Genomic DNA, 12,691 nt, shown 5'->3' on the forward strand with positions numbered 1-12,691 from the left:
ACTTTGAAGCATGTATAAAACTTTATTAGTTTTGTTATCAAACATGTTTTGCGGCTCCAGACAAATTTTATTTGGGGGAAGAGGGGGGAAAATTGCTCCTTTGATAGTAAAGGTTGCCGACCCCTGCTCTAGGTCCAACCCTCCTCCTTTATAATCTAAGTTAATAACTTAGCAAATCACGTAACTTGTAAAGTAACTAAGTTACTTTTTAAAATCAATTAATCTGTAAAGTAACTAAGTTACTTTTTCAAAGTAACTGTGGCAACACTGGTTACACTGCAGTCATCGAGTCTGTTTTTTGCACATCAATAACTGTCTGGTTTGGATCGGCCACCAAACTGGACAAGAACAGACTCCAATGAAAAAAAAAAGAATTATAATGTTCTATATAGGTACAAGATTTCCCTTTACAAATATACAAAAGACTTTTTTCTTTATTTTGTTTTTTTTAATTTAAAAAGTACATGTACCACTACCAACACAATGTTATGGGTGGGCGAACTGCCTGTGGCAAGATGGCCGCCATGTACGGACGTTCGACTCCGTTGACCGGAAACGCGGATGAGACATCTAGCCTTTATATATATACATAAATGAATGAATGAATCTCGAACAAACGGAATCTTACGTTGAAGAAAAGTTGGCGATTGCGGGCTCATATCTCCGATGGATATTGTATATAATGAACTGAGTTCCACATGTTCCGATGGATTTTTGTAATGGCTTCTATCACATTTTAGTGGTCTTTGAAGGTTTGTGTTTTTACTGTAGTGGACAACACTGTGTGCTTTTGTCTTTTCGTCATGAAATCTCACTAAGAATGTGTGGTATAAAACAAAAAAGATTGTGTCTCTGAATCTATTTCGTTCTTAAATGTTCCGCATCTAGAGCAGTCCGTCAGTATCGTAGGTGGTGTGGATTCCCATGTTTTGTAGAGATGTCTTTCTTTCTTTATATATATATATAAAAGCTATATATATATATATATATATATATATATGGGAAAGACCACTGCAGACCCCTCTTACCCTGGATACAACCTATTCCATCTCCTCTCCTCTGGGAGACGCTACAGATCTCTGTTCAACAAAACCTCCAGACACAAAAACTGTTTCTTCCCCCTCGCCGTCTCAATTCAGAACAGCCACCCACTTTGACACTGTGCAATAACTCTGGATCTTTATAATAACAACTTTACAAATACTCCCGAAGTTATATTATATTGTAATTATATTGTAATTATTTTTGTAATTATTTTTGTAATTATATTTAATTATATTATTTATTTCACTCTCAATGTACAACTGTAATACTCATACCGTTCAATATCTATCCCTGCACAGTTTTTCTTTCTTTTTCTTAGACCATCGCACTGTTTGTTTTGTTTTGTTATGTGTATTCTATGTAAGCACACTGAGAGCCACTTCACCATGTCAAATTCCTTGTTTGTGCAACTTACCTGGCCAATAAAACCTGATTCTGATGTATAAATATATACGGAAATAAATTAATACATTAGGAATAAATAAAGAAGGAAACTGTAGTTGTATTTTCATTAATTCATGTATTTAAGTATCTGTTTTGATTTATTTAAAATAAAGTAATTTGACAATAATAATATGAAGTCTGCTCTACATAAATGTGATTCAACGCTTTCAAATTCCACAATATAACTTGCATTGAGGAAAATAAAGCCCCCCCCCCCCCCCCCCCCCCCCCCCCCCACACACACACACACACACACGCACACACCACACCGGTACACTTCCGGGTTGAGTCAATCCTGAGCGGGGTGTGTTGTTGTTATTAAATTTGCTGACTCTACACATCTGTGAGAGAAGAAGAGTTGAATTCTCCAGACACGGAAGAGACAACATGGCGACAACCATCAGCACCCAACGGGGACAGGTAGACACTGCGCGCTGTGCTGACACACACAGACACACACACAGCGACACACAGCGGGGCGGAACTAGCCAAGCTGTAGTTGAACAACATCTGTGATAGTTAGCTAACTTCTATCATTGAACAGCACAGCGGCCTGTATCCCTTGAGTTAGCCTCCTCTGTCAGTGACGATATGAAACGAGCTAATGGAGTTAGCGGCGGATTAAAGCTGCTGTAACGCTTTGGTGACGTTTAACATCTGAGTCCCATTCTTAAAAAATGCTTCCTGACATGATCTCATTCACTGTGTCTTACTCGTGTGAGGGTGTAGAGGTAGAGAACACACACTGGTGTATTTATGGTCTGCCAGATCTCTAACAATTCTGAAACCTAACTGCAACGGTTCAATCTCTTATCAAGGCACAGGACGGCTGAACAGCAACACCTCCACTAGCTGCCATCACTGTGTGGAACTTCAGTGACTAGCCTAGAGCTGGGCTATTATAATATATCAATAATTGCTGCAGTATAGTTATCATCAGTAGCAATATAACAATAGTCCTTTATTGATATGGTGCTTATGCATTGTATAAGTACAGCAAGGAGGTATAACGCATAATTGGTCTACGTCAGATTTATAAAATGTCTTGTTTATCAGCTGTTAGTCATTCTCCGCTCATAAAGAAGATTTTAAAACTGCAACCTTCACTCAGGATGTAAAATTAGACAATTATCAATATTGACTGATTCATTTTTAAAATGTGTGTAGAGAGAGGTTTTGGTGACGTTCACAGCTGAAGTTGTCTGTGTCCAGTGTTTATTCGGCCTGTTGTTCAGGGTCCTTGAGGTTTCCCTGATGAAGTGTTCCTCACAGCGGTCACATGATGTCCTGTCTTGGTGTTAAAGCACTGATCTTGTGTTAAGTGTTTGAGGCAAATGTTGATTCCTTGCGACTTGAGGACCCCGGCCATGTAACAGCAGGAAAAGAAGGAAGGAAGGAAGGAAGGAAAGACGGCTAGCGAGCCAGTTGATGTGATAACTTTTTGACATGGTATAATCTGGTGCTATATTATTTTAAATTCTGGATATATAACAGTTTTTTTTTTTTAAATTGTTAGCGCACTTTAACAATACTTTGATAATACTTTGAGATCATCATCACTGATGTAATTCATCTGTCAGTTAAAGGTTCAGTGTGTACGTTTTAGTTGAAAGGAATCTATTGGCAGAAATTGAATTAAACATTTTTCTAGTGATGTTTTCACTAGTGTGTTTCAACTAAATTGAATGAAATTACATCGGGAGTGTGTCCTCTCTACAGTGGCCGCCATGTTTTGTAGTGTAGCCCAAACTGGTCCTTTTAGGTGTTTAGTTAGGGAGGGTGAGGTGAGGGGTATTCAGCTGCAAAATGCAATTTCACAACTAGATGTCACTAGATCCAACACACTGACCCATTCAAACTAATGCAGTCTATTACAACAGCACTACCTTTTGTAAGGGTTATAATACAGTGTTTCAAATCTGTGTTACAGGATGAAACTACATTGCATTATATAATCAAGGGTTTCTGTTATTTAGCTGAACCTAATAATGAACATGTATTACACAACTGCTGTCTCACAACTGACCCTAAAGTAGAGTCGACAGTTTAAACACAACTTCAACGTGTGAGTCATTACAGGGTTGTTGTATCAGTGCAATAATGTTAGTTAAGAATTCACTGGCAACTGAGTATATGTTGTCATCCAACAAGAGAATGAAGCTGTATAAATGGCCATGCTATTCAGGAATTCACTCCTTTTGAACACAGATGTGCTGCAGAGACACAGCTCACACACTTCCCTTTGTGCAGTCCGTCACAGCAGCAGCCACAAAATGCTCACTGGGTGTTAAACTATGTTAGTTGATCTATTCCAGACCAGTTTTTAATAAATAAAACCAGACATCTAAGAGCATCCAGTGATTTAGTCAACTAGCCTTGATGACATCCACATGACTTGTTCACAAGAGGGCGACTGTTGACCATGATCACAAGATTTTAATGATTTGGGTTATTGATGATTTCAACAGTCAGTTTCCTCAGGATTTTTGCGCGGTTAATTTTTAGGATTAAAACCACAATTTAATCCTAAAATTAAATCTGTCGATCAAATACAAAAATAGGTTCACCAAATTCTAAAAAACAATAATTAATTTGACTCTTATTGGAAATAATCTGTTGTTTTACTGGACGTGTACTCACATTCTCAGTCTTTGAACCGATATGTTAACATTTGTGTATGGATGTATGTTTTCAGGTGTATATTGGTGAGCTCCCCCAGGATTTCCTGCGCATCACCCCTACCCAGCTACAGCAGCAGGTCCAGCTGGACGCCCAGGCAGCCAGACAGTTGCAGTATGGAGGCTCAATAAGCACCGTGGGGAGGCTCAGCATCACTGTGGTTCAGGTAAATACAGCTCGGCACGACTGTTAGGAATTCAACTGGACATCTTTGAATATTTGTTTCAATGTGGATGATATACAGTATTTTAATAATTTTACTGCATATTATGAATGACACTAGATGTCGAAGTGGTAGTTGAATCTGTGACAGCGAAAAAATGGCAACTAATTCTAAGAGGTTCATTACCACCGCAGTTATGTAAGTGTAGTTTTGCAATGCTAAGGTAACAGCTAACACATGCATCTAGTGTGTCATCATTGCCTCGTGCTTTATTTTGACTTGTGAGAAAACTTTTTTATAATTTAGTCGCACTCAGTTATATAATCTATCCTCAACCAAGATTAGCAAAAAGATTTCCAAGCTGTGTTACGTCGATTAGAATAACTAGCATAATTTTAGCTGGCTGTCAACCTTGAGAAATTAAGTAAGGGATGATGATAGCCAACAATGTTGTACGTTGTTCTTGATGTGGAAGCCAATAAGGTCTTTTAGAGGCTCTAAGGAGGCTACAGCCTCAGTGGATCTGCAAAGTTGCAGTGTGTAGAATTTGTTTTCCAGTCTAGGCTACTACAAGAAACATGGCGGCCTCCATAGAGAGGACCCCCCCCCCCCCCCTACCCCTGATGTAATTATAAGGTATTTCATTATAAGGGGCCCATTCTAGAGTAAAGCAAACAACAATTTGCATAATTTAGATCAATCACACTCGTGAAAACATCACTAGGATTATTCAATAGATCCCTTTCACTTAAATCTTACACACTGGACCCTTTTAAATATTAAAGCACTTTATGACATTATGATGAAAAGCTGGTGGCCAAAATAAATTCAGCTCCATGGTCTTATGCCAAGGCCCAATCCCATTTCTCCCCTTGGTCCTACCCCTACCTCTTGCTTTTCAGGGTTATCTTGCCCCATGAATCGGTGTCAGAAGGGGTAGTGGTTGAAATCTTACCATAAGAATTTGGACAGCCCTTCAAGAAGCCATTACATCATCAGTAGTCGTCATGAAAACCCGACACGTGCTTCATGTGTCTTCAAAGAGGGGGATGCGATCAGAAATTATGTGAAAATACAGGATTATCACACAAAAAAAAATATTGCTAGCATGCTAATGCTAACGTACTTACAAACTTTTTTTTAAAGGTTGTTGTTAAAAAAGGCCAAGGTCTGAACTGGGATTGAGCCCAAGTCCTGATGTTGCTGTCCTTACTCGCAGTTATCAACATCTGCATTTATTTGTATAATTGCAAACGAACATCTGTATAACAATTGTCTGGTCATGAAAGAAGGCTTGAATCAGTAGGTTACTGGACTGGTTGTAGTTTTCTTGTTAGATAACCATGGACTGAAAGACTGAGAACATTCACAGACATCTTTCAAGTCACTAATAGTTTATCCACTCTTTTCAGCCGATTATAATGAGGAGTTATCAGTAGACATCATGTAAACCATGTTTAAAAAAAAGTATATATTTGTTTTTAGTGATTCATTTTTTCTAAGTACAAGTAAATTAAGTAAATCAGAACTGAAACCATGTACAATTGCAAAGTAATGCACAAACCCTCCATTACAAATTTGTGCCACTACATACTGAATATTTGAGAAAACCCAGCCGAGTTGTCACTGTAGCCAGCTTCATCACTAATTGAAGCCCGATGTTTGTTTTGCTGCACAGGCCAAACTGGCTAAAAACTATGGTATGACACGGATGGATCCGTACTGCAGGGTCCGACTGGGATATGCAGTCTATGAAACACCAACCGCTCACAACGGAGCCAAGAACCCACGCTGGAACAAAGTGATCCAGTGCACAGTGCCACCTGGGGTGGACTCCTTCTATTTGGAGATCTTCGATGAGGTGAGGAGATGGGGGGAATGATCTGAACAGCTAAACACAAAATACACCACTGAGTAGACCCATGTGCAATATCATAAAAATGTGAATTGATTCAAACAATTGTATTACTTTGTGAAATTGGGAAAATACAACAGTTGTGCAGCAAAAATGATCACTCATCTAATTTCAAATTAAAGCTAATTGCATTGCATGTATTACATAATTCTTTTGTGGTACAGTTATATATATCATATTTTTATATATAAAATAAAACCTCACCAAAGAAAACCACAGCATTCTCAGGTTTGGCCTGGATTGTGTACAATGCATTGTGCTCAAGGAGCAAGGAACCAGATTGTAAGGCTTAAGCAAAGATCGAAATGATATGAGACTATCAATAGGCCCCTGAACATGACCTTAAGGAAAGCTGCAGCAGACTAACTAACCGTCATAGGCCCTTGTCTGTCAGTGGTCTGATGTAGTTTCTAGTCTGTGGTAACATATTATTGCTGATGTTGTGTCCAGAGAGCATTCTCCATGGATGACAGGATAGCATGGACTCATGTCACTATCCCTGAAGGCCTGAGGGAGGGCAACGTGGTGGATGAGTGGTTCAGCCTCAGTGGCAGGCAGGGCGACGACAAGGAGGGCATGATCAACCTCGTGATGTCTTTTGCTGTGAGTCTGAAAAGTGTTTGATATGATCTTGATTTAGGGGTTCTATCTATCTATCGATCTATCTATCTATCGATCTATCGATCTATCGATCTATCTATCTATCTATCTATCTATCTATCTATCTTATTGCAAAAATAATGTGGATTTTAGCTTGTTGCACAGTAAGTCCATATGAAGGAAAAGCTGCTTTATGTTTATGATCTATTGACCCGCATTCAGATGTATGAGATGTTGTGTCCCTTTTTAGTGGTAAAATGAAGTATATGTTATGAAATTATGTATTATAATAAAGAACATAAAATTATATTACGACATTTCATAACCTTACTGATATAACAGACAACTTTTTTTCAAAGAGCCCATAATCACACTGAAAGCAGAGGACTTCTCTTTTCAGTTTTTATGTTACACTGCACACTTTTCCTTTGCCTCCCTCTGTGAGTGTGGATGCTAGCTCTAGATTTCAGGGTGCAGAGCGTAGAGGTTTTGATGGTGTTGGATATCATGTGGTAACATGATGTTATGTCTGTGCTAGTCGTTACCATCAGGGATGATGACTCAGCCTGTTGTCCTGATGCCCTCTGTGTATCAGCAAGGAGTGGGATATGTGCCCATCGCAGGTCAGACACACACACACACACACACACACGTCACATGCATTTCCCCATTGTTGATGCAGGTTTTGACGCACACACACATACACACACACACACCCACACACACTGTTTGTACTTCTATCTTATCGATTGACTCCGTAGGTTGTAGGCTCAAACTTATCCTCGAAAAGATAGCTGTACAAGAGCACAAACACACACACACACACACACACACACACACACACACACACAAACTGTAATGCCATCTGTGGAGGAGCTTTGTCTTGTTTGAGAAAACCCTATATGTCACAGTGATATCATCAACATCAGGCTCCTATTTGTAAACAGAAAGACCGTGTTACAATACTTCTACTTAGTTAATTAATTACACTGACATAAAATAATAATAAACTACAATTAATAAATGATTTTGTAAACCTTTCATCTGTAATACTCTTAAACCTGCAGTGTGTTTCCTGTGTTGCTAGGAGTGCCTACAGTCTACAACCAGGGTATGGTGCCCATGGCAATGCCAGGGGCCATGCCAGCCGTTGGGGGCCAGGGGCCTGTGTGCAGTGAGGAGGACCTGAAGGCTCTGCAGGACATGTTTCCCAACCTGGATAAGGAGGTGGTTCGCACAGTGCTTGACGCACAGCAGGGCAACAAGGACGCTGCCATCAACTCCCTGCTGCAGATGGCTGAGGAACTCTAACAGTAGAACACAAGCTCACGACGGACATCCCACAGACACATACACGTATACATGCATGCAGCCCTCACACACAAGTAAACACACAAACACACACACACACACACACACAATCACCCCGTAGGCTCACCCACAAACCGCAGCCATATCTGAATTCCCACCAGCTGGTAGCCACAGAGATTTGTTTCTCCCTCCGTCGACTCCTTCTAGACATGAGAGTACATGAAGCCTGGGTTGTCTCTGCTAACGCACTGCTGAGTCACTGGATCCGCATACCATCACAACTGTTTTCACCTTTACTTTAAAGATCCGATTCAGTGTATTTGGGAAATTCTTTAGACAGGATTGTATAACAGCGGAGAACTAAATATTGAACCGGCAGTAGTGTGAATTGATGGGTATCGAAAATCCCACCAACCCTAATCATTTTGTATTTCTCATTTGTTTCAGTGTCACAATCTCTCACTGTATCCAGAGTAACCCAGTTGATTTGCACAGATTCCATCTTATGTTTATGTTGATTTTGGCGCTAATAATGTGTGGAGAACATGCTTGTAGTAACCTTAAGAAAAATGCTTCTGTATCATATTTACCTGTAAAATGTTTGGTGCATTTAAAATCTGATAAAATTATTATGAAAGTATTTAATTATTTAGAATTCTCCATGGTGACGAGAGAATCGAAAATGAACAGATGACCTTAGAAATTTGAGGAACCGAAGAATATAACCACTGAACGCCACATCAATCTGAGTCATCTTTTAAGGTTCCCTTGTAAAGTTTGGGTGTCACCCATAAACACTTGATATTATAAACTAATATAATGTGGAGTCCCTTTTTTTAAGTCGGTGTAAAGATGCTGTGTGAGCATAAAGAGAAGAATGACATCACTTTGAAGCTCAGCAGGATTCAGAGACCTGAAAGGATTCAAACCATTGTGGACAAATATGATGTGACCAGACTTTCATGAATTTTGCCCCCAATTTTCATGTTCCACAGACCCTGACCCTAGTTGTTTTTGATGACCCCCCTCCAACACCCCCATCATGTAAAAGCTTGCACGACTAAAGCACAACAGCAGTTTGTAACGCCTCATGCTTCAAATGCTTAGTTTGATCACAGTATTTGTATGTGTTCTTAAAGCTTTCTATTCACACTTGTGGTTTTCAAGGTCTTGTTGTTGATGTGTTCTCTGCCAAAGTTTTCATCTTTGTGACTTTTCACTTGTGGTTCCAAAACGATCGCTGCTTAGATTCTTAAAGGTGTCATTGTTTTGTGTCTTGTCATTCTGCTTATTTTCAAGACACATTTAAACTGTATATTTAAAACCAATTATTTAAGACATACAATATAGTGCAGGTGTCTTTATTTGACAGACTGAGAACAGTGTTGGATGATATCATGTCAGCTGTGGGAGCTGAAAGTCTTTCTCCGATGTTTCCTTAGGTTGATGTTAGCTTGAGCCTGACTTGTACCCTCAATGTTTCTATTTGCTTTGAACATGCAGATGTTTTGTGTGCTCTTCGTTGTTTATCATTTGACAAGGGTTAATGAAAATGTCGAAACGAGTGGTCATATTGCAGGAATATAATTTTAATAACTCATCCAAGAAATCCTCAGATGAAGAAAGTGAACAGCAAATTAGCCTCTCAGGCTATAAATACAAATAAGTGCGACAAAAAGATGGAGAAGATTTAAGGTTAAGATTTGTCAGTTGTCCAGTGTCCGGCAGGATCCAGTCAGTGATCAGCGCCTCCTGCGACGCTGGGGTTTGTTAGTCGTCCCAGGCACACACTCTGCTGGTTGGCACCGACACGCTTCAACAAGCATGTAGGTGTGCTGGAGCTTAGAGCCATTGTCGCAGTTCAGTTCCACCTGTTTCTGACTGGTTTTGAACTCTTGGCAACACTCACACTTGTGCATCATCATGTTGGCTTCTGCAGAATACCTGCACAGACACACATCAAGTGATTACCGCTTATTCAACAGTCGTTTTAATATAAAGGGATCTTCATTTTACTCAAATCATGTGGCCTTGTTTATTTAAATCTTACATCCATGTTGGCTTTAGTCATATTTCATTTTCAATACTATTTTTGGCAACATATTTTTTTGTTATTTTACATTTCAATACAACTGTTGTTTAATGATGTCAGTTCAGTTAAGTCAACATTTGCTCTTTGTTGTAAGCAAAGATTGTAGCCCAGCTCTGATGCTGATGCTGAAACCACAGGTGTTGTGCAGCAGTGCTGGGCTTCAGAAACATTGAAAGGTATATTGTGTGAGATTTGGGTGAAAGAGAGCTATTGGTAAAAATGTAATGTTAATTAATCATAGTGATGTTTTTGCTAGTGTGTAATTTTTTTGTTCTTTTCTCTGAAATGAGTTTTTATTTAAATATATTATATTTACATAAGGAGAGGGTCCTCTCTACAGATGCCGCCATGTTTTTTTTTTACAGTAGTCCAAACTCGACAAACTAAACACTCTTTGAGTTTTTATGACAACTCAAGGCTACCACAGGTTCTCCGTCATGTTTGGAAGGGGACGTTGAGGTGAACTGAACCACTAGATGTCACTAAATTCTACACACTGAACCTTTGACTCTGTACTTCAGTACACTCACTTTGACATGCTTCCACAGTGCCCGGCGCAGTACGTCATGTTGACAGGCTGTGGGCTCTCACATTTTCCCACCTTGATGACTACCTTATTACTCAGGACCTCACAGACACTCCTGGGTTTGCCTGGAACATGTAGCAAACCGTTAGACTATCACAATAATACATGACACACAGCGTTCTCCTCCAAAGTCAACTTTTCATCCTTCATCTTTCAAATACTGGGACTCCACTAACTTACAGCTTTTGCAACATCCATTGGCGTCAGTTGTCTCGGTGCCCTGGGAAGAGGAAGGTGTGTGTTAGACATGGACAGTATGTGGTGAGGCAGTTGGATGGAGATCATCTGCAGAGGTTTAATAAACTCACAGGTTCACAATCCAGGGGGTTAAAGTAAGGACAAGTTACAACAATCTTGCTGGTAACAAGCTGTCCATTGATTTTCTCACAGGTGTAGTGCATACACTTGTCGTCAGGCGACGTATAAGTCTGGTTGATCTGCATCAAAAGAGCAGAGATTAGTATAAGGTTCAAATAAGACTAACATACAATTATGTTCCTATTTCAGAATCAGAATGTATTTATTGCCAAGTAGCTTTACACCTACAAGGAATTTGCTCTGGTTAGATCATATTTACAACATTCATATTCTGAAATACAGTTACTCTCATTTAAAAAAGCTGCAGTACTGACCTCAATGTAAACCTTTGTGTTGTTAGCTGTGAGTAAAGTACACTTCGTCTGAACACAGGTCCCGCAGCACTTCTCAGGTTTGGTCTGATATTCAGAATCCTGGAGACAGAGTGAGAAAGTGAGGGACAGGGAGACAGAGTGCCCATTGATGGATAGGGCATTTATGGAACTTTATGAAAAGCTTGAACATAAAGGTGTCCTTGTAAGTTATTGTCATAGCAAGCTCATTTTGTAGTGTTTTCTTTTTGTTGACTAAAAGTCTGGGATTTTCCTATTGTCTTAGTCGAAGAAAACCAACGACATTTGAGTCATTTTTAGTTATCGGATTATTTCAGTTAATATAGACTAAAAATTCACTTTATTAAGTACACTTGCACAAACTAATGCAATTCATTACAACAGCTGTTGTATTCAGAAAGTGCAACTAAGTGAAGAAAGTTAATGTTTATTATGTGGCCAGTTTGTAATGTATTTCATTGGGAGTGACAGTATGAGTAAGTGGGATTAGGAATGAACTTACCTCGGAGCAGTTCTTTTTGCAGACAATAGGTTCACAGGTAATGATGTTTAAACTTGTGTTGGGATTCATATTGGGACCACAGTAACACTCATGGCATGGCCCTGGATTGATAACCACATCTGGTTTAGGTTGCTGAGTGGATCCTCCAGATTGTGGCGCTGTTGTTCCAGATGTTTCTACTGGTCCTGTTGGTGATGCTGTTGTTGCTGTTGTTTTTGTTGATCCAGATGGTTGCGCTATTGTTCCAGAGGTTTCTACTGGTCCTGTTGGTGATGCTGTTGTTGCTGATGTTTTTTCTGGTCCAGATTGTTGCGCTGTTGTTCCAGAGGTTTTTACTGGTCCTATGGGTGTAGCTGTTGTTGCTGATGTTTTTTCTGTGACTGGTTTTTCTATTGGTGGTTCTGGTTCTGGTTCTGGTGTTGGAACCTTCTCACCAGGCTATAAAACACAATTGATGAATGCTTTATTCTCAGACAACAATTAAGGAAGCTTTCACACCTCTATTTCAGTTCATTTGCTCTGGACTAAGAAAAAAACAACATTGTTTCCTTTAAATTCTGTCCAGTTTCCTGTTTTCACTATTTTAGTACAATCTAACGTAAAGTTGTAACGTTTTGGTCACTCTAATATGGTGTCTATTGCTTTTGTGGACCCCATGGTAATACAAAAAATTATTCTGGTATCTGCTACCAGCACATATTGCAT

General features: G+C 39.4%; 2 protein-coding genes across 2 annotated transcripts in view; one reads left to right on the forward strand and one right to left on the reverse strand.

Moving 5' to 3' along the window:
- The first annotated feature begins 1,763 nt into the window (after positions 1–1,763).
- Positions 1,764–9,308, forward strand: tollip (toll interacting protein). Its single transcript, XM_062390527.1, has 6 exons — positions 1,764–1,908; positions 4,184–4,333; positions 6,009–6,191; positions 6,696–6,848; positions 7,384–7,468; positions 7,933–9,308. Exons 1-6 carry the CDS (start codon positions 1,876–1,878, stop codon positions 8,154–8,156), a joined length of 828 nt encoding a protein of 275 aa, XP_062246511.1. The 5' UTR covers positions 1,764–1,875; the 3' UTR covers positions 8,157–9,308.
- Positions 9,309–9,724: 416 nt separating this feature from the next.
- LOC133957956 (mucin-2-like) overlaps positions 9,725–12,691 on the reverse strand; it is a 46,158-nt gene continuing 43,191 nt past the window's right edge. The window contains exons 51-56 of the mRNA XM_062393009.1: positions 11,987–12,424; positions 11,467–11,565; positions 11,143–11,271; positions 11,015–11,054; positions 10,779–10,899; positions 9,725–10,100 (exon numbers count right to left, since the gene is read on the reverse strand). Coding sequence (XP_062248993.1) covers positions 9,899–10,100; positions 10,779–10,899; positions 11,015–11,054; positions 11,143–11,271; positions 11,467–11,565; positions 11,987–12,424 — 1,029 coding nt within the window. The 3' untranslated portion in view covers positions 9,725–9,898. The remainder of the gene's footprint in view (positions 10,101–10,778; positions 10,900–11,014; positions 11,055–11,142; positions 11,272–11,466; positions 11,566–11,986; positions 12,425–12,691) is intronic.

Source organism: Platichthys flesus, chromosome 1, assembly GCF_949316205.1.
Source record: "Platichthys flesus chromosome 1, fPlaFle2.1, whole genome shotgun sequence".
Classification (NCBI taxonomy): domain Eukaryota; kingdom Metazoa; phylum Chordata; class Actinopteri; order Pleuronectiformes; family Pleuronectidae; genus Platichthys; species Platichthys flesus.